The 21,914-nt window shown below is 39.0% G+C and overlaps 1 protein-coding gene across 2 annotated transcripts in view; it reads left to right on the forward strand.

Moving 5' to 3' along the window:
* The window catches only part of TTC17 (tetratricopeptide repeat domain 17), a 56,328-nt gene that overhangs the window by 25,527 nt on the left and 8,887 nt on the right, over positions 1-21,914 (forward strand). For both annotated transcript variants that reach the window (XM_021401346.1, XM_021401347.1), the window contains 8 exons: positions 1,143-1,367; positions 3,572-3,758; positions 16,317-16,487; positions 17,140-17,390; positions 17,833-17,998; positions 20,371-20,491; positions 20,811-20,970; positions 21,454-21,537. In XM_021401346.1, the coding sequence (XP_021257021.1) occupies positions 1,143-1,367; positions 3,572-3,758; positions 16,317-16,487; positions 17,140-17,390; positions 17,833-17,998; positions 20,371-20,491; positions 20,811-20,970; positions 21,454-21,537 (1,365 nt within the window). The remainder of the gene's footprint in view (positions 1-1,142; positions 1,368-3,571; positions 3,759-16,316; positions 16,488-17,139; positions 17,391-17,832; positions 17,999-20,370; positions 20,492-20,810; positions 20,971-21,453; positions 21,538-21,914) is intronic.

Consider the following 21,914-nt stretch of genomic DNA (forward strand, 5'->3'; position numbering starts at 1 on the left):
GACTGCCACAGCTGGCATCTTTGTACTGAGAAAGACAAAATGCTAGTAATTTGCTTGGGATTTAGTCAGAGGACATTAAGACCTGTGTATGGAAAGTAGTTCAGTGAGGAGTTTGACATGAATAACATACGAGTAATGTTATGTATGTGCATTGCAAAATAGAGACGTTGGCAAATCTTACAATTACAGACTATTATGTAAGGAACTCCTGAGAAAAAGTAGCGTATCCTACTGGTATCTTCCCATGCATCTTGAACCATAGGAAAAGCCCTTCAAGTATGAGGTGTCTGTAAAATTTTGAAGAATATCTTTATATCAGTTAACTTTTTCAACACATATAACTGGTTTATGCTGAAAATATTTTAAAAAACAATGGAACATTAATGTTTCTAAAGCATTATATCTGCTCCATCTGAAAGAAGATGTTTTATTTAGCTCTGCCTACTTGTCAGGATTTTAAAATTTTGCTATTTTTCCTCTAGCATGAGTGTTTGTTTCCTCTGTTGTAGGTCAAAGAGGAGGAGGAGTTCAAGGTGTATTTGACGCTTTCTCTGTTATTCCACATGCCTTCACTTGTCACTTGCTTTTTATCTTTAAACAGCATCTCATGCATGTCATTTTGACATCTATTCATAAAACATGGAGAGATAACTAAATTTAAGAAAAGGCAATTCTGAAATCTTAAATAAAACATCTTGATGTAGGATATAGTACCTGGAAGCACATCTACCTAGTGTTTGGGAAGTGCCTGACCTTCAGATTGGTAACATCTTTACACAGACCCACACTGATGTTATTTTAAGACTCCAAAGTGTTTCACAAATGTTCTTGAAGCAAACTAACCATTATCAGTTGCGTGTTTTAAGGGATTTTGTGGTCGTGTTGTAAGATAGTCATACAAATAAAGTGTGTGAGCAGCAGCTCCTACTGAATTACAGTGCAGAGTGTAAGTTGCATCAGTTTGCTCCATCTTCTCTGCCCTGATAAAACTCAAGCTGTGAGCAAAGCAAAGTGTAATGTGTACCTCGTTAGACAGTATGCAAGGGTGAGATTTCTTTGTATTTACCAGGGAGCAGGCACTTCTGTCTCCCCGAGACACCTCTTTGTGGGTATTTTCATCCTGTTCCCTAATTCTCCTGTAGCCTCAAGATCCTCTATGGCTTGTGCTGAATGAAGCTGGATTGTACTGGCGTGCAGTTGGAAATAGCACCTTTGCTATCACCTGTTTGCAAAAAGCATTTAATTTGGCTCCACATGAGTATCAGGACATCCCCCTGGTCAATCTTGCTAACCTCTTGATTCATTATGGTCTTCATTTGGATGCCAGCAGGCTTTTGCTGCAGGCTTTGGCCATCAATGCCTCTGAGGTAAGATGATGTTTTTTGTGTTGGATCAGCAGTGGGTGCCTTTCCATTCCTTGGTTAGTTTCTAAATATGTGTTATGTAACTGTACTTACTTACCTGAGGTATGCAGTTTGGCTTCCAGCTTGTGGTTTGGAAGGAATGTTAATTTTCATTTGCATTCTTGTTCTAACCGGGTGGTGCTGGTTACTGAGAACGTACACATCTGGAACGTAAGAGCTTCTCAAATAGATGACACATTTTTGCTTCCAAAAACCTGTGTCACCAGTGTCTCAAAGGAATCCAATCATGATGTTTTGGGAGCACTGTCATCTAAAAAAGAGATCATAGTGCTGTTGTTCTATCTTGATTTTAAAAAAAAAAAAAAAAAAACAACCCTTAAAGCAGCAGATGTATCATGAAGGTCTTTGACTGTGTAGACATCTTTCTCTGGCACTTGTTTTTGTGGGTTTTATTATATACTGTTTTATTTGTCCCTAGATTTAATGTACATAGCTGGGTATAAACCTGTGTTCGAGTTGTTTTGCCTTTACTTCCAGTCATAGATTGAAAAGTTTTTGCATTTCTGAATAGTAGCATTATAAGCACTTTGCAGATGGTCACCTGTCTAACAGAAAGTCACCATGTAAACTGTTTAAACTATGAAACTGGTCAGAACAATTATGAAAAGGAAAGGAGAAGAAGAAGAAGAAAAATGAGGTGGGACTTGAACTTAGATTGTTGTGTACGTATCTGTGACACAGCACCTTTTCTCTGGCAAGTGATTCGGTCTTAAATTTGCAATACTTCTGTAACAAGCCAAAGCAAATATTTCCCATGCTTGTCCTTCTGCACTGAGATGAACAGAGGGCTTAAACTCACCAGTTTACCAGGCACCACCTAGCACTTAAGGCAAAAAGTGGCATAAGCCTTTCTAATGTAACACCCAGAAACAATTTTGCAGTTGTTGGAAAGGGATCTGGCCAGTGTGGGTTGCAGGTAGGAGCGCTAAAAGGAGGTATATAAAAAACGGATGTGATGTGCCTTGGGAAGAACACTTGAAAGCACAACACTGAAAGTTAACTATGGACCACACTGCATGGGTTAGGGCTTTCCTCAGAAATGTTGATGAGTCCTGCCTACTGCACTAATGCCTGCTCTTACTTTTTCAGTCACTCACAGTCTCATAGTAACTATTGTTTCAAAAAAAAATCGGCAGGAAAATCTGCGCTTAAATGAAACTTCCTGGAATATAATGGAAAGTAGATATGAATCAAAATGAATTACAGATGTCAAGCATGTGCTCTGTGAGCAAAAGCTTGGAAAAAAAAATTGGAATGCAGTTGCTCAAGTTGCGTGTTTTTCTGAATAATGCTTAATGATAGAAGCTGAGTGTGGAAAATCTGAAGCTGTTGGTCAGTCTCCAGATTTTCAGATAATGAATGTAAAATTACTTCAGAAGGGAAAAAATGACTACTCTGCTACAATATTATAGTCATTATTCTAGCGTTATATTAACTATTGTATTTTTTGTGTGTAAGTGAAAGATTGTTTTCAGTCAACAAATAGAGTAATGCTTCACTGTGTGCCTATATTCACCAATTAAATTCTATCCAGTGAAAAGGGTGTTTGTAATCTGTACTTTGCAAATAGATGTTATGCAGATACTAGCCAAAAGCAGAGGGCAGAAATATGAAGTTTTATAAAGAATTGAAAATAAATGCCCATCCCTAAGCTAGTGTGAAATTGGTGTTTTCAGGAGGCCAGTTCTGCTCAAGTAAGTGCTGAATATTGTTGACAAATGAAATGCACCTGTCCTTCTAGAGTTGTAGTAATATTTCTATGCTTTTGCTGATTTCTAGTTGTTCTAAGATATCTTTAAATGTTTCGGTTCAGTCTTTGCTGTTCTGTGCAGAGAGCATTACGTTTATGATGGTTTAGAAATACGTATTTAATGCTTCATCTCAGTGTGTATTTAACAGCTGTTTTTCCATCGTGGAAAGTTGGAATCCAGAACACAACCTTATGTCAGAACAGCTTTTGTTTAGCACAAATGCATCAAGCTGTTAGTTCTCTGTTTGAGGAATAGGCAATCCCTGTTGAAGAAGTTTTACAAATTCCTTCCAGACAAACTGGGGAGGGTGTGGGCTGGCAGGGGTTTTTCCTAGTCAGTTTCCATTTCAACTGCTAAACGTACTTATGCTGAGGTGTGTTGCTTTTCTCTTTGTAGCCCCTGACTTTTTTGAGCCTAGGAAATGCCTATCTGGCTCTGAACAACATTAGCGGAGCCCTGCAGGCCTTCAGACATGCACTGGATTTGACTACCAAGTGTTTGGAGTGTGAAAGCAGCCTGAAGATGATCCGCTGCCTGCAGTTCTATCCTTTTCTCTACAACATCACCTCTTCTGTATGCAGCGGTAAGCAGTTGCCAAAAGATGGACTGTGAGTGAAGTAGCATCCATCTGCCTTAAGTGGTGCACCTGGAATTCATGTTTACTGTGCTGTTTCTTTCCAAGGGTCCTCCCTTTTGCTTTGTAGTGTGTTCTCCCCATTAGGACCAAGGTTGAGGCACTGCTTTTAATGGAAAAGTTATGGTCCGTTAAGAAGTGCTTGAGGATGACTTCTTAAATATCAAGAGGGCTACCAGTGAGTGCAAATTACTTCCTGAGTATGTCAGTAATACCTCAACAGCCTGACCGATATCTCTTACTGGTAAATGAGGAATGCTGGATTGAATACTTAGAGAAGTGCACAGCTGCTACTGCTCAGCTACTCAGCAGCCCCTTTGTACGTCCTTTCAAATTTTACAGTCGGATGGATTTGTTTTCTCAAAGCTGAAGAAACTGGCGAAGAGCAGCTCTAGTTTTCTTATCCTTTCAGCGTGTTCAGTCCATTGGATGTCATTTTATAGCGTTCGGTCTTTATGGAATAGACTGAATTGTGTCAATATTATTTTATTTATATGGGGTCTCTGCTCACTGCTCTTAAACTCACAAAAATCTAGAAGGTGAATGGCTTTGAATCCAGTCTCTCCCAGTTAAAATACTTTCTGAAAGTTGAGGTGTAATGCTTGGTTGCTCTTAGTATTTGCTTGAATGAAACCCTCCACAAATACCTTTTGGAGATAGATTTTTGTTTCTCTGGATCTCGCTAAATATTTCCGGTACCTTGCACGTAGCTAATATGCTGCTCACAAGCAATCTTGAAGAACATTTCTGAATACGTTTGGTAATCCAGATTTCTTACAAAGTGTCACTAAGGTATCTTCTCTTTCCTTAGCGAGTGAATACATGAGAGTAATGCTTTTGATTTTTAGTATTACTAGGACTTCCTGTGTTTTGTTGCTGTTTGTTTGTTTGTTGTATTGTTTTATAATTATAATCCAGGGGAGAAATGTGGAAAAACCTCCCTTGATTTAGCACCTAGAATTAGGCTGTCTAAACGCAGGCCAGAGGCCTCATATACCTCGTGGTATAAATATGGATTATTCTAGTGTAGGTGATATTCCAGGATTATGTCATTAGAATAATAATGTTTTTCATGGCCTCCTGCATTTTCACTGATTTACAGCAAGGCAGTTTTGCAGAGAACTGAATTCTGTTTAGTTAAGTGTAGCACGTGGTATGAAAGCACATTTTGAGGGTCTCTTTCTGACTCAGGATTGTAGTATTTAAGAATTCTACTCTATTTATATTTTTGTGTTTTCATGGGACTCTTTCTGTCTTAATATTTCTCTCTCTTTCATTTTTATCTCTAATACCCTTTAGGTCGACTTTTGTCTGGGTGCAAGAAAAACCTGAAAGCATGAACCTGACAAATAGTGTAAATGTTCTGTGTACCTTCCACAGAGTGTAAAATAAACATGCTGGCTAATTCAGCCTTGGTGATGATTTGTGGTTTAAATAAAAAATGAGAATTAAGAAAATGGAAAGGCAGATAGACAAATCTTATTTTCACATGGTTTGGGGAAATATTTTTCCCCTGCTCTTCCCGTCAACAGATTTGAAAGGAAACTTGACAGGCTATGGGAAAGTGAAGGTGAGTCTCCAAAATTTGTATTTACGTCCTCCATCTCCTTTGGGAACTGAAGAATAGCTGTTTTGCAGTACCTGGCCCCTGAAAAAAATCACCCAGAAATTGGAATGTCAGGTGCTGTCTCTGGTCTAATAACTTATTTTGATGAGCGCTTCTTCAAGATTTTTGAAAGTAACACTAGTAGGGTTGCCTGTGCTTTAGGCTGTACGCTCTTGCAGCAAATGGTCAGGGGGAGTCGGCTGCATGGTACAGGGAATTGAATATAGGATCAAAATCTGAATTTATGTTCTGGTATTAGGTCGCATTATGTGTCATGGATATTTCATACAGGTAAAACAGGAATTTCCTTAAGCATGCTGGGACATTTGTTGTTGGTACAGGACTTGAAGTGTACTGCACTGGTGCCGACTTGTTGGGTGTTTGCTAGTATGTTCCTGTCTGCGCTGCTGCCTCATGCTGTTTTTTCTGTTTCTGTTTTAGACACTTGTATCTCAAACCCAAGTCAATTCATGCATGTAAGAGCTCATGCCCTTCATCTTCTTTAGACAAGATGAAAATTCAAAATCTTAAACTTATTAATAGAATGTTATTCCAAACATGAAGAGTAACATGCTTTAAGCTTTGAGTGTCTTTAGACTTACTGTCTCATTACTTGAGAAGGGTAGTGCTTTTACAGAAATCTTTGTGCTACCCTTCTGGAAGTAGAGGCACTGAGAGTATGTTAGGAATCTCTCTTTATACCATCATCAATATCTCCAAACACTTCTATGTCGTGAGTATATATGTTTGTAAAAGCAGTGCATACTTCCTTGCATTCGGAGTTCTGTGTTCAGCAGTTGGCTTAGTGACAATGCTTTAAGCGTGGGCTTAGTGCCCTCTTGTGGTGCAAATACCCCATACCATATGAAATCAGAACTTGGTTTGTTTCATCTGCTTCATCTTAAAATAGAACATGAGGAAAAGGTATTTGAGCACTTAAGTGTTTGTGTTTTCCTTTATCTCCCAGCACATAAATTCCTACAGAGCTGGTAATCTCAGGACCTTCAAGCAGACTGACCTGAGAAGGGAGAGGTTCACCTGGAAAGAGAATCTCTGCTTAAAATCCCAATATCCCAATAGTATACTTAAGGGCAGATGAAAATAACTTACTAAAATCAACATCACAGTTGAAGCCTCTGAATCTTAGCTTAATAGCTGCAATCACTTCAGGTTTCTTATAGCAATTTCAGCTACTCAAACACTAAGCAAAAGCCCTGGTATGTTAGAACAAACATATGTTTCCTTTACAATACTGTGTTAAAACACAGATGTGAAATACTCATTTTGTACATTCTTAAACATTCTTAAATTAAGTCCAGAATCTATGCCAGCTGAATAGGATTCTGAACTGAACACTGCTGCATGTTTAAAGCTTTTTCTTTCTCTGTCTTGCTTGTCGTGTCAAGGCAGAATTCTTTAGTTCTCCTGAAACATGTTTAAACTACTTTCATTTATTTGAGTACATTAATGGAAGGGATTCAGTCTGTGACCATTTGTTTTTATGTTACTTTTACTCTCTCACCACCATCTTGTGGGAAAATTCATCAGTGCAGAAGGAATGGTCCCCCACAGTGGATTTTTCAGACGAAGGGAATTCTATTGAGCATGCAAACTGCACGTTAAAGCTCTTGGAAACGTGTTACAGCAAATGTTTGTGTTGTCACTTAATAACCAGGTAGCACCATAGAGAAAGTGGGTCCTGTCTTAAACAGGAGCAGTTCTGAAATAACTCTTGTCAACTGAAGTGAAATACTGCATGGCTTGTTTCCACACTCTCCTGTGCATTTAACTAAGGACACTGTCTGCTCAGTGAGCTACAAGGGGATCTGAAAATGGAGCTGGAGTCTTTCTCGAGCATCCCTGGCAGCAGAGATCAGGTCATCTGAAAGAGCTGTTGATGCCGTATGAGTGGAATATAGGTCACTACCTTCAGCTCAGCAGTGCTAAAGGAGTAAGGGAAGGTTACGTTGTACTCGTGTAGAATGAAGACATTGCACCTAATGCGGGCAGGTGGGAGATGCAGAGAAAGAGGGCTGCTTTTGGTGGAGGTGTCTGCTGCTGTCAGACACACTTCTGACTGGGAGAGCCTTAAAAAAAACCTTACGTGGGAATGTGCTCTATGGCAGTAATGAGACCTAGTTGTTGCTTCAGTGTTGTGTGACAGTTTCAGCTCTGCTAGCACAGCAAGGGAAGAATCGGTTCCCACCATCCAACTTTGCTGGGATATTCACAGAATTCATAGAGTTTCAGTGCTGTGATCTGCAAGATTTTGTGTAGATGTGTTGTTGCCAGAGGATAAATTTCTTTTCTGAGCTTACAAACTGTTGCATTTAGAAGCAGATTTTTTTTCTTTGGGGGCTCTTTGATACTTTTTACTATTTGATTTGGTACCTGCTGTGTAAATTAAATCTTTCCCTGAAAAGTCTTTGTCTAGCTTCTCTTGAGTTGCTGAAGGAAGTTGAAAGTGAAGGACCTTGCCTTACAGGAAAGTGAAAAGCCATGCCGCTTTGAAACAAATCTTTGCTTTCCAATGCTCCAAGTATTTTTGTCTTCAAAACTGTGCAGAGAAGTATTGATGTTGATTCTTCAGCTTAAGAATCAGATAACGTAGCATTATGTTAAACATGGCATTTCTAGCTATGACGGTATTTCATATTCTGCATAGTCCGTGCACATTGCTTCCAAGCTACTGCTTGTTGGAAAGCCATTGTGTACCTTAAAAACTCCTGTATCCAGCAGACAAAGCATGCTATTTTAAGAGTGTGTTCCTCAACTGTCCTTCTCTATTGCGTTTGTTGAACAAGCTGATGATGTGGGTGAACTTTGTCTGCAGCTTCTTTTTTATGCTAACATCAGGTGATTTCTGTACGTTGTACGGAGTCTGTCTTGCTAGCGTATGTGCTTACTCTATTTACAGGATAGCAGTGTACCTAACAGCTGCTCTCAAAACTCGCCAGTCTCACTTTTTACCATGCTGAATACCTGCAGTATTTAGCGTTCTGTCTTCATTCAGTCTTTTCTCAGAAGACCACAAACTGGCAGTGGAGGAAGGAGAAAAAAGGCATTCTCTCAGCTGCAGGACTAACTAAGGAGATGGGGATAGCATGATGGAGAGTTCAGTGAGAGTTTACAGATACAAAACTATTAATATCAAAAGGAAAAAGTAGTACAGTATTAGATTAAATATAGTATGACCATTTCCATTTTTGTCTGCCTTCATAGTGTAAATGATTCTTCCTGATATACTATCTGGATCTTTCCGTTACTTCAGCGTAATTACATGCTCATGTAATAGGAGGATCGATCATCAGGGGTTAGGATGAAAGAGGAAAGATTCCCTTTCTGACTGAATCTTTTAAAACTTGATACCTTCATTTTTAGTTTTCAGGTGTATTAACATTTCTCCGCGATGCTCTTGGTGATTTTTTTGTGATAGGGATGTAGAGAAAATGAGACACATTTGCTACTGTATGCCTTCATCTCCTTTTAGGAGGCTGCATTAGCCAGTGGTGATTTCTTGCATGCGGCTGCTCCCATTTCTTACTGAACCTGAATACGCTCTGCTCAGATCTAGATCTTTTTTAAAAAGTCCAACAACTACATATGTTTGAAAGGCTTTTTAGGGGGAATGAGAGTTCCCTAACCACATCTCAAGGCAGATGCATTTCTGTGAGCAACTGTGTAGTAAAACTGCAGAGGCTGAATTAGTGAGTTGGTTAAAGCATATTTGGAAGAGAAAGAACATGTGGCCTGGCCCCCATGTATGGGGGATCTGACAAGGCATTGTTTAGTCTCATTAACAGCTTGCCAATACCTCGTAGGCTGTATTCACTTGGCTTAAATCTGAGAACTTGTAAAGTGGTGATGTGTAGCTTTTCAGCCTGTAATGAGTCATGTTGAGATTGTCTCAAAGCAGCATGCAATGCCATGTGCTCAGATTAAAATGAGCACTGCATGCTGAGCCATGGAGTGCCAGGCACTTAACTACCCCTGATCTGTCTACTTTATTGATTTGTTTTTCCTTTTAAGGTTCGTTGCCTGGTTCATGTGAGAATCTGCTGTGCTCTGATTATCCTCAAAGCTTGAAATCTATCATCCATTCCAGTTACTAGTGACCGAAACTAGGACAATTTCAGTTTCCCTAGAGGAAGAAATAGATGCTTCTTGGATGCAGCAGTTCTGGGGAGGCAGGAAATTCTTCCCCAAATCCCTGTATTTCTGTAGGGCCTGTTTTATAGTTTTGTACAATACTGGCATTGGGAGGAGAATATTTTCCTCTTGAATCCTAAACTGGAGTCAGTTGGCAGTATTCTTGTCTAACTTCATGTCCTGCAGAGGTTTCCTACCTGGACTCTAAAAAAGGCTATTCCAGTTTCTCCTTGTTGTTCATCACTCCCTCAAAACTCGGATTGATTTTTGTCTATTTCATCTGGAGCAACAACTCTGCTCTTTTGAAGGAATTGTGTGCAATGTAGCCTGTCAGAAAAACAGCTAAACACTTAGAAGCTGTCTTAGATTAGTAATTTATTATTATTAATTATATTATTAATAATAATTTAATAAGTTAAAAGCTCATTGGGCTTTCTAGTGTCTCTCTGTATGTTGAGATAAGTGGAATGTTAACTGACCCCACTATGAGTTACTGTTAGCTGTTCTAGGATTCATTTTTGAAGAATGGGCTACTCCTGTATTTAGTCCCTTTTAAACTTGAGTTCATAGATACTGAGTTCATAAATACAGGACCTAACAGGCAGGACTTGAGTCATGCAAAATATTAAATGTTTAGCATAAGAGGTGTGAAGGGCTGAACATGAAGGGAAAATAAGAAAAAGAGCAAAACAAACATGAGGCACTGTATCTGCTTATGATAGTGATACTTAAACCAAGAATTTGCATGTCTTAATCCAAGACTACTTCAAAAGTGTAAGGAACCAAATGCTAGCCATTCAGTCTGCATAGCATATGTTATGCTGTGATCCATTGTAGGTGGGTATTTAATGTTAAGAAATAAGTAAGTAGGTATTTTATCTGACATTAGAAAAGAAAAACCCAAGCATGCAGGAGAAGTCACTGAGGACAAGCCTTCATCTTTGGAATCTATATGCGCTTTTTTCTCTTACTTTCTTCCCATTTCTCCAAAATATTTTTTTTTTAAAAAAAAGCAATTTTTGAGGCACAAACTGAAATTCAGACTGGAGTGCTGCTTACCTTGCTACTCTATATGTAGTACCATCACACCCTGAAAGAGATATTTACCAGTCTCTCTTATCTACTGACAAGATTTGAGAATTTCAGTGTAGATGTTTCTGTATTTTGGAGACTATTCCTAGGCATCATAGAGCAAGTTATGGCTTCTAGGTGTGCATCATAATAAAGCAAAAATAAAACCTCTTGTTGTAATGGATGGTGAGGAAGGAGGACAGTGAAGGCTTTAGATAGTCAGCCTCCTTGATTTTCTTCTCCCTGTTTTTAATTATGGAAGAGATGTTTTGGGGTTGTTTAGTTTGAAGTGTTCTATTCTGCCACATAGTAGACTGCTCAATTCGTCAGGAAGTTTAGCAGGCACAGTCCTTGCACTGTGTTCAAGTTTAAACAAGTTTGTCTTCCTCTTAATTTGTGTATGTGTGTTTTTAATCATTTATATTTCATAAGGAAAATGTGCCTGTGTCTGCATCAGGGACTAGTCTGTTACACAATGTTGAGGTAATTCTGTCAGTATGAAGAAGAGATCTGGCTGTAAATGGTTGGCATCTATGTGTTTTTAAAGGTTTAGTCAGAGCTGTTATAATGAGACAAATAGATAATCTTTAAATCTATAGCTAAGCCAATTTAGAGGCATCTTTTGGCTACAAATCACATTTTAAAACTATTTCACTACAAGTGAGAGCAATTGTTGTACAATATAATCCTCTTAATTGAAAATCCGTTATTGGAATAAATAATGAAAAGAATGAATGCTTCGTTTTGTGTGCGTGAGTCTAAACTTTGACCATGTAAATTGTTCTGTTGTTTGCTACGCATCAAACCAAAGCTTGTTACATAGTGCACTCTTACGACTACTGGCTTTGAGTATGCCCCTTGTCATCTTTGAAGAAGTTGCCACTGACTGCTCATCTAGGGGAGGAACTGAAGATGAGGTAGGGATTTATGAAACTTGTAAAATGCTTGATACTACTTTCATACAGCTTTTCATTTCTGTGCTGCTTATGAAGCTGTTATCCTTTGGTTAGCAAAATGTCCTGCTGTATGTCACTGAAAGCGTTTTTTTGGTTGTTCGGGGGGTCTTGGAGGGAGGAGGTTTGTTTTGATTTTGTCCTGTAACCTCCAGTTTTGCAAAGGAGGGTTTGTATTAAAGGAATGCTTTAAATGAAGAGTGCATCTATTTTGGGAGAAAACATATCAAAAGCTTAGTCTAAATGTTGGGGCACTGCAGTTGTCAGTCAGTATTGATACTAGCAGTATCAGTATTGATACCTGACTTGAAATGCTTGGCCTGAGCAGGAACTTACTATGCTCTGTCCTTTGTTATTCCAGAACAATAACGGTGATACGTGGATAGCAGGTGCAATTTTTAGTGATTACCAAAGTACAGTACAACTGTAAAAGATACTGGAGGTACACTTGTATTATGATTACAAAACCTAGTCATGCCTTGTTGAATCTAGCAGTGGTATTGTTGGCTTTAGGGAGAAAGAGTTACTGCTGGGTGGGCTGCTTTGCTTTTAGAGTGTGCAGCGTGGCTTCTGGCAGTTCTGTGCTGCTGCAGATGCAGGCTGCCCTTCTGCCTTGTGTCTTTTCTGAGCCCTCGAGTGTACAGGGAATATGTTGTAAAGCTTGTGTATTTCTCCTCAGTTAAATATAGACCCATCGAGCGCTCGTGTCAGTATTGTGTAGCCAGGTAATTGTTAATTAAGAGCTTCTACTTTTCTTCTCTCCTGCAGTTGTCACAGTTAATCATTTTCAGTGAAAATAAATTGAGAATCCCTTTGTTATATTTTGTTATTTTTGCACTTCTGTATGTGGTAAGCACAAAACTTACTCCAGAAGCTGTATCAAAGTACCATTCAGTCCTGCAGCTCAGGTGGTTTTGTTGTGTTTCCAGTGACAGCCCTGTTCTGCTTTCAAAGCTCAATTGTGGGATTTTATTTTATTCTTTGAAGTGTAAATATGTTTGGTTTTTTAATTAAAACAAAGGAAAAGAGTAAGAAAAGGAATGCATGAATTTTAGAGCAGAAATCGTAATAGAAGCAATATAATTTATAATTCAGCCCAGCAGAGCAGCAATAGCTGCTAACGATACACCGCTTCTCTGGTTACTGCTCGCCCTATTGCTTTTAAAACTCGTCATAAAATAACGGGCCTGGATTTTTTCCCCTTAACAAATGTCTAATTCTAAAGATTATCAGTTTCTTTTGCAACCAAATGTCTGTTCGTATGCAATCAGAATAACACAGTTTCTGTTAATAGCTCACAGGAGCTTTATGAAATGATCTGTTCACCTTGAAACATAAGGTAATTGGGTTGTGCAGTATGTAATCCCCAGAGTTAATATCACTGTCCAAGTCAAAGCTCATGTATTAGATGTTGCCTGAAGGAGAGCTCCTCAAAGAGAGCTGTACAGGACTTGCCCTATAAAATAATAGATGTCAATATGCTGTTCTTCAGTTTCATTTCTCTAATGAGTATATTTAATACTAAAAATGCAGTATCTCTGAAGCAGCAAGCACTCCCAAAGTTTTCATTTGGTCTATTAAGAGTATTGTTATTAATTTTCATACTTACAGGGTAGTATACCACTCTCTTCATAAGAAAATATAATTATTTTCACTGCATTTCTCTGTAAGTAGTACTGGTTTTGAGTGTGCATCAGAAAACATGGAGTTAGACTTCTTGCTGTGGGGTCCTTTAGCTGTAATGGCTGTAGTAGGTACTAAAGCTTTGGTGGAAATTGAAGAGGGGCCCTGAAAATGAAGGTGGTCAGTATTAGATGGAAAGGAAGATCTTAGCAGATCTTTGTACTTAAAGTGTATGGCACCCTCTCATGGCAGGGTGGTTGGGACTATGTGTTGTGAGAGTGCTGTACAAGCACTTTCACATTAGCCCAAAAAATTAAGCAGACCTAAATGACATGAGGAATAGAGACCTCTAGCATATAATTACTGTTTTCTGCTTTTAGTCTTTAGGATCCCCATGCTTTGTTTTAGAATCTGTATTGCTTTTTCTATCCAGTAGATTTTCTTTATAGCTTATGAACTTTTTTCATTTCTTATTCTCCCAATTTTTACATCAAATAGGCACAGCTAGACTATTTACTTGTCTCGTTTCCCTCACTTGAATAAAGATGCAGAAAACTACACACGTGTTGTGTCTATAACATCTTTGTTCCACTGACTGGTGCATAACAACCAAGTCTTATAATACTCAAGGTAGAGCAGTCTGGTACGCTTTTATCAGGGCTTTCTGAGCTCAGATATAAAGTCACAACATCTGCTCACAGAAAATGAATGAGCAACAAAGAGATCCTTCTTCAGTACATTTTCATGGAGTAAGCTGCATTGATCGAGTACTGTGAAGTGGTTTTAGACTTCAGGTTTTGTAACTGTAATCCCTGTGTCTGGATTTCACACCCAAAATTCACATGTGCTCATTTGGACAGCCAGAATATTTGTGAATAAGAATAAATACTGTATAACTGAGCATTTCTAGAGTGGCAGTCACTTTTGTCCTTCATCCGGGTGGTGTATAGTAGGTATTGAAATGATGCGGGTCATGCTCTGCCACCAGGAATGTTCCTGGAACCTGGAGCTGAATTGTTCCTTTGGTGTGACACTTGTACTGGGTGTTCTTCCCAGTTGTTCTGAGGGCATGCAGCTGATACAAGCTGTAACATTCTGGCTTGCAGTGTTTCCATACCACCAGATCCATGGTAAGCTCATCCAAGACCTTCTCTTCTTTTTTCAGCCCTCCTTTCTTACCTCCTGTGACATCAGGCAACTGAAAGCAGTAATTTCAAGAAATCAGGCCACTCAGATTTCTATATATAGCAGCTCTCAGATCCCAAGAAAGCCAGCACTCTCATCTAGTCTGTTTTTAGCTGTTAGTGTTTTTAAATTAATATTAACAAGGTTAGTCTTAAGTAGAATTGTCTTTTTTGCCTCTCTTGGTATTTCTAGTTTTTTTCCTCTTTTTGGTGTTTTTATCTCAAAAATAGTTGTCTGTATTTTATCCCCTTTGCTTTTTTCCCCCCTTTATACTGATGATGAATTGACCTTCAGCAAAGGGAGTTGTGGTCATCACGTTACTGAGTAGCACCTGACTTGCATCAGAATCAGGCTGGTTTTGATGGCAGGCAGAGGGACTGCTTTAAGCTTTAGTGTTCTGTGCACACCATTCTTCGTGAAATAAACATGAGGATCTCCATAGATTGAAGAGATTTTTTTTTTTTTGTAATGAAACCAATTACCTTTTTTATTGACAGCCTAGAGGGAGATGTGAGAGGATTAAAGAAAGAGTCACTAATAGAATAAGTAGGAAAGGAAGAATATAATTACATGGTAGATGCTAGGACAGTTTCTGAAGTTACCAGCTTCTGGTTTGAATGTTTGCTTATCTAATAGCCTCGTTTGTCTTTTTATATTTGGCAGAAAACTAGTTTTTACTGAACCTTTTTCTGGAAGATTCATGAACATAGTTGTATTTGTTTGGGTTTTTTTACATCTCCGAAGGTGTTACCTGTGTGTTGACAGCTGCAGAAGTACAGAGCATACAACGTATGTTCTGCCACTGACATGTCGTGGAACAGATGACACCTATCTGAGAGTTAAGCCAACCTCTTCTTGCTGGCCTGATGAAGAGCGAGGCCTTAAAAATATTCTTTTGTAACATGGGATCACTGTGTGGAGGAAACAGCCTTATTCATATTCTTCATGGTTCATGCTGCCAATTGGAAAAATATGCACTGAGCAATACAGTTAGCGGTCACGAGGATAGAGCAGGGAACATACTTGAGGATCTTGCATTTAGCGTAAGCTCTTTGATTTGCTACGTGCTTCTTAATTTACTTGTGTATGTAAGCTGTGTTCACTCATGAGTGATTGAAAGGAGGAAGGAAGGATTTTAGAACAGTAGCTTAGTACTTGGAATATCTCTTTTGCTTCTCGGTGACAGGCTTCCTGTGTCTCGGCTCTGTAGCTGTGCCACACAGTGAGGGCAGCTCCCAGCCCTCACACTGCATGGGAAACACGTGTCCCTGTATCTCTGGAGCTCTGGGGGAGGGGAAGGGAAACAACCCTTTAGACACTGTGCCTAGAAGGCTGACAAGGAATTACTGTTAGGAAATCTGAGATCTCGAGTTAAAATGTATTTGAAATCAAAACTACTGGTAAAAAGTTGCAGCTGATTTAGGTGACTATATTTTAAAATATCTGAAAGCTTAACAGCGTGTCACTGAATGATGCTTGAAGGAAGGCTAGCGTTGCAGGCTGGCTGTCTTTCTTTAGGACGACTCATTGCAGCTCTGTGTTTGAATTTTTCTGAATGGACCCTCATGTACAATGCAGTGTCACTAAAAATACACTTTGGAAACACTCTCTGAAAGCGCTACCACCACACAGTTATTTCTCAGGTACTGTGTGACCTCCCATCAAAAGGTACTTGTGTTTTCTTTCATTAGTAGTTCACAGTGTATATGTAAAAACATCTTCTGTAACTGTTTAAGGTAATCTGCCTTTTCAAAAGACAGAGCAGGGTTGTTTTGGTTTGTTTTTGTTTTCCACTCAGCAATGTCTTTGACACTTTGTGAAATTGTTCTACTAATCTGTGTATAGAAAACTAAAAGTCTGTGTACTCGTGTCCAAAAGGAGCGGTCTTATATAGTGTATCGATAAATTCCTCTCTTTCAGGTCACTGTCATGAGAAAAATCCAGATGGTAGTCATGACAAGGAGAAATACTTTGAGGACCACAATGAGTCAGTCACAGCAGTGGCAGAAGGACACTCTGGAGGAGGTACAGAAGATACAGAAATCCTTACTCAGCATTCAGCAAGGGATCCCTCCATCTTGAGACTGGAAAGTAAGTCAGCCTTAGAATTCAGTACTGACAGATGAATGATTTTATAGATTTTTTTGGAGGAGTTGTCTTGCTTCCTCCAAGGAGCTACATTATTCCCCTTTGCCTGTAAAGTGGAAAGTAACCCTTAAAACTTACTTCATACTGCTTACTGTTCTTCTCCAAGCCTGATGTGAAAACGCATAAAATCAAAAAGTGGAATCAAAGGTTAGGACGCTTTCCAAGGTAAAGGATATAGTTTCCTACAGGACTCTACAAAGACACGTTAGTTGTACCTTGGTAAATTCTGTATCAGCTCTGCATCAGAAGTGAGGAAAAATAATGTCTATGGTTAAGGTACAGAGGGTGTTATTCAGTGTATAATGCACACATATAGAGAAAAGACACCTCCTGTTTACCCCCCTTGAACAGTCAGAATTCTGGAAAGAAAACTGATGAATGCACTCTAAAGGTGTTGATTTCTGAAACAATGATTGGTGCTTCTTTGCAGTGGGAAAGTCTGCATTCTCCAGTCCCTTTCTCCATATGCAGCGTGGAGTATTTAGTTTGTGCAAGTGGAAGAGTCAGGTCACAGGAAAAAAAAATCTTTCTGTTTAATAAAACTTGTGGATTAAGCTAGGAAAAAAAAGTAGGTTTTCATGGTATTCCCTTTTAGACTCTGTCACTCCAGAAAGCAATGGTTCAGAAGGAATAGAGAGTTTAGAAGATGATCAGATGTCTGAAGAGATGCTGGCTTTGGTGGATGAGTTTGAAAACTCGTGGCCTCAAGAAGCTTTTGAAGGGGCACTGGAAGTAAAAGGTCGTCGGATGGACTTGCAGGGAATCCGTGTCCTAAAGAAGGGAGCTCAGGATGGCATGGCAAGCTCCTGTTTTGGGGACTGTGGTGATGATGATGAAGCTGAATGGGTAAGTTTGGATGAGTTGGTAAAAACTCTTGTACCAGCTTACTGTTATGGAGGGAAAGACTAGGACGGTTTCTGGGAACTTCCCCTGTGGGCTACAGAGAGCTAGTTTGTGATTTTTGTGAAATGAACTGCTAGTTTCAGTCCATTTTAGAGGAAAGGCTTCTACTAAAACTAACATAATTAATTATCAACAGCAGGTGCTTGGGTGTTGAATGCTGCTGAGTGCCTTCGTACTACCTGTACAGAGTTACAAAGGTGACAAGATTTTAACCAAAAAGTTCTATTTAGCATGAAGGTAACGAAGTACCTATTGTCATCATGTTGCAAACTAAATATGTAATGAGAAATGCATTTCAGCTCTTCAGTGGTTAAATTAGTTTTCTCTTTTGTTAGAGGCTGAAGTTGTATATGTGTTAATCTTGCCAATATTGTCCTTTTGGTAGATCACCTTTCAGGTCAAACGTTTAAAGAAACCAAAAGCTGATGGCTTGGATCTTCAGGAGCCAACTGGGAGAAATGGAGAAGAAGGGACTAATGGAGAAAACGAAAACTTCTACCAAACTGCCTTGGAGATCAGTGGACCAAAGATACCTTCTCCTGGACCAATCGGTAACCTGCCACTTTGAGAGAAAGCAAATCCCTTGCAGCTTTTGAATTACTATACAATCATAGAATGGTTTGGGATGGAATGGACCTTTAAGACCATCTAGTTCTAATCCCACTGCTATAGGCAAGGACACCTCCCTCTAGACTATGGTTTATTTTATGGCAACTTTTATGTTACGCTGTTTTATTACCATAAATATGCATCACAAAGATGACATCGTGAAATACACCTTCTAGATGAGAATGTGGAAAAACAACAGATCTCTTCCATGAGTACCTTCTTCGTGAAGTAGAGCATAACTTCATCCGCTCACTGTATGAAAACTCTCTAGATAATATCCAGAACTTCTGGAGATGAAGCGATAAAGGTGGAGAGTGAAAGACAGGGATAATGTCAGTAGAAGTAGTAAATGGAGTGGGGAGGAAATTAATTTTTTCGTTAAAACTGAATGGGGAGAGTAGTCTTTTTTTTTAACCAGATGAGACACTTTCAGGGTGTCAGACACCTTAGGGTTCTCCTGTGGTTGATTTGGTGATATTAGAAGAGAAGATTTAGATGCTGTCTTCCTGAAGAGTGGAGCTAGTGAAGAGCACAGTCTTGGACCAATGTGGATGAGGAATTTTGCAGAAACAGAGGTGGAGTTTTTGCTACTGAAGGAACAAATATTGGAGAGAGATCTGTTAAGATAGTGCAAGTTAGTTCCATCAATGCATTTATTTGGAAAGAAATCATCAGCACTTGAATGCATGGATTAAAATTTGGAATTTGTGGAACCTATTGATGCCAAGGAAGAGAGGATCAATAATTGTTCCCCATACTTTTCATCTTACCATGATTTCAACTGATGTAAAATTTTAGTGTTATAGGTATGCAAAAAATGTGTTCTCCTGTACATTCTAGTCATTGACAATTTGATGACCTAGAAAGTAATTCACATTTTGAAGGCTTTTACACGAAGTCTTTAACAAGCTTAAAAAGTTATAAGCAGCTAACAAATGTAAGTTATTAAATTAAATAAGGAGGATTGCATGACAAATTACTGTTGTGAGGACACACCTTTCCTTTTCTCAGTGTGTGTTCTCTCCCTGAGCTACTTTTCTGGCTTTATTATGCAGTGTCCCTTAATTGTAAAGTCATTAACTTCCTCGCGCTCCTGAGAGGCAAGGTCTGCTGGCATCCTCTTTACACGAACTACATTATCAGAAGTTTAAGTAACGCCTTGGAGGTCACCTGGGGAGTTCCAAGCAGAACAGGGAAATGAAGCTGACTGTCCTCTGTCTGACTAGTACTCTGATGACTGATCTGTCCCTCTGTAACATTTCCATGTCTTTCACTATCTTTTGCTGTTCATGCAGATAGTAACTCTAAATCAGGTACTGCACAATGCTGATGACAAAAAATGATCTTTCCCCTCTGGAATTTCCCGGTGTTTCTCAAAGTTAATTTTCCTTTAATCAGAACATTTTACAAAAGACAGTGTGTTGCAGTCTTTGTCATCATTTTGCAGAACTGTGGTGAAGCACTTTAACCTTGATGGGAAATAGATCTTGCATCCTAGAGGTCAAAATTTTAGGTAACCAGAAATAGGCCCTAAAATACCACATATGTAGATAGATCTACATGTTTTTTGAATTTGGCCTCTCACTGTGCAAATTAACGCTACAATGAGTCTTTCTTACCTTCAGAACAGTTGAGATGATTTTAATGTGAGAGAAGCGTGTTTCCTAGCAGTTAACACAAGTTGGATTTGTAGGATTTGGTACAATATCCACCAAATATGAAGGGAAGATTTCAGTAGATTTTGGATCAAATGTGAAGATCAGATTCCTAACATAAAGCAAATTATTTAACCTTTCCCTGCCTTGGTTAACTCCTTTCCAAAATGAGAGGCTTTAAGTGTAATTGCTAGTTTCAGAAATGTTGCTGTCTTGAGTGTGGCCGCAATAAAAGCTTATTCGTTGATAAGAAATGGTAGTATTTTTCATCTGGGATTGTCAGAAGATGGAGTAATCAACTTTTATTCTTACTGTAGCTGTACATCATAAATGATAACTCACTTATGAACTTTAAGGAGTTAAAGATATTGTAAGCAAGAATAGCGATTGTTTTTAATGAGCAGCTATTGAAAAATTCTAACTTAAGATAGAAATTATAAAACTTCACCATCAAATCTATCTGCCATAGCATCCACTTCTGACTTTGGATCCCACAAGTTCTGTTCAGTATATTTAGATATGGAATTGTTCTTAAAGAAATCTGATGGCAAGACTGTGACTTTTGTGTTGTAGGGAATGCATCTACTGGTGTATTTTGTAATACATTGTACGCAGAAAGAATCCCTTTTATTATTTCTTTTTCTTCTTCTTCTGTCCAGGAAAGAGGCGTGACTATCGTAGCCTTGGGTGGCCAAGTCCTGATGAATGTCTGAAACTCCGTAGGGTAGAGCTCACAACTGTGGCCAGCACATGGCTTGCTGTTTCTGCTAAAAACATTGAGTAGGTATCTTATATATGGACCTTAAATCACTCACACAAAGCAAAGCAATTGTATGGCCTCGAGTGTACATTAACTGAAGATTTTATTCTTTAAAGTAAGAAGGAACAATCAGGATTACAAAGACGCTTGAAAACACGATGTGGTTTTTCATCAGTAGACTTGCAAAGAAAAGTGCAACTTCATGCTCAAGATCCAGTTTCACTTGCTTCTCAACCTATTCAGAGGAGATTCTTCAGTGCAGTTTATGCTCGCTAGGGAACTTTGTAATCACTCTTCTCTTTTCTTTTCCTGAACTGATTTGATTTATTACCTTTGTAGCATTACAGAACACATTGATTTTGCAACACAGCTGCAAGAACCAGCCATGGAGCCCCTTTGTAATCCCAATCTACCAGCCAGTATGCATACTTTGGACCACCTGCAAGGTGTCTCTAGTCGAGCAAGCCTGCATTACACTGGAGAGAGTCAACTTAAAGAGGTATGCTGCAGTTGAAGGCTGTCACACAAAAATAGCTGTACCATGGCAGATTCAAGATATGTTTAGTTCAGTGCCCTGTCTCCCGAAGTGCCCTTCAGTGCAGCGCACAAACACCTCAATAAGACTGTAAGAACAATGCAAGCTGAAAGTGATATTTTACCAGACTGATTTCCCAACTTTCTGTGATTTGAGCTGAGGGAGATACTAAAACACCATTACTACCTTGGTATTTATAGCTCTAGATGGATGAATTAGGAGAAGAAAGATCAAACCAAGTATACATAAACTTCTAGAATTCTCAGTATTCGGTGGCCTGGAGTTAAAACACTATATGATGATAGTACTAACTCAAGTTAGACGCTGATGTTTAGGTTCGAGCAAGTCAGGGATTTGTAAAATGCTGGGTGAAAACAGTAGGCAACAAGTGAAGGATATCTCTTCTCAGTTTCCATCCTCTAAGTACTTGTTCTTTCTCTTTTACAGGTGCTTCAGAATCTTGGCAAAGACCAGTACTCACCGCAGTCATTAGAACAAGTTGGTACTCGAATAGCCAAAGCTCTGGAAAAGGTATGTATAAATATGAAGAATAATAATGTCTGGACATACTGCTTAGCTTAGCAGTCAATCCAGTCTCAAACCATCTGTCTGAAATTCCAGTTAAGAAATGAATTTGTACTTGGACTTGAGATCTGTGTCTATTAAGCATCTGTAATGCCCTCTCAGGCTTTTACTTGAGCTATATCCTTTGCTTACAGTTTGGGAGTCCTGCTGTCAGGTCTTTCGCCTTCCTTTCTACAAAAACCTAAGCTTGTAAAATTTCCCGGTATTTCCAACCCTGTTGTGAGCTGTATTGCTGGTTGCTGGTGCATATTATATAGAAGAAGGATGCAGAACTGTTGGAGCTGGTCCAGAGGAAGGCCATGAAGATGATCAAGGGTCTGAAG

Source organism: Numida meleagris, chromosome 6 (assembly GCF_002078875.1).
Source record: "Numida meleagris isolate 19003 breed g44 Domestic line chromosome 6, NumMel1.0, whole genome shotgun sequence".
NCBI lineage: Eukaryota > Metazoa > Chordata > Aves > Galliformes > Numididae > Numida > Numida meleagris.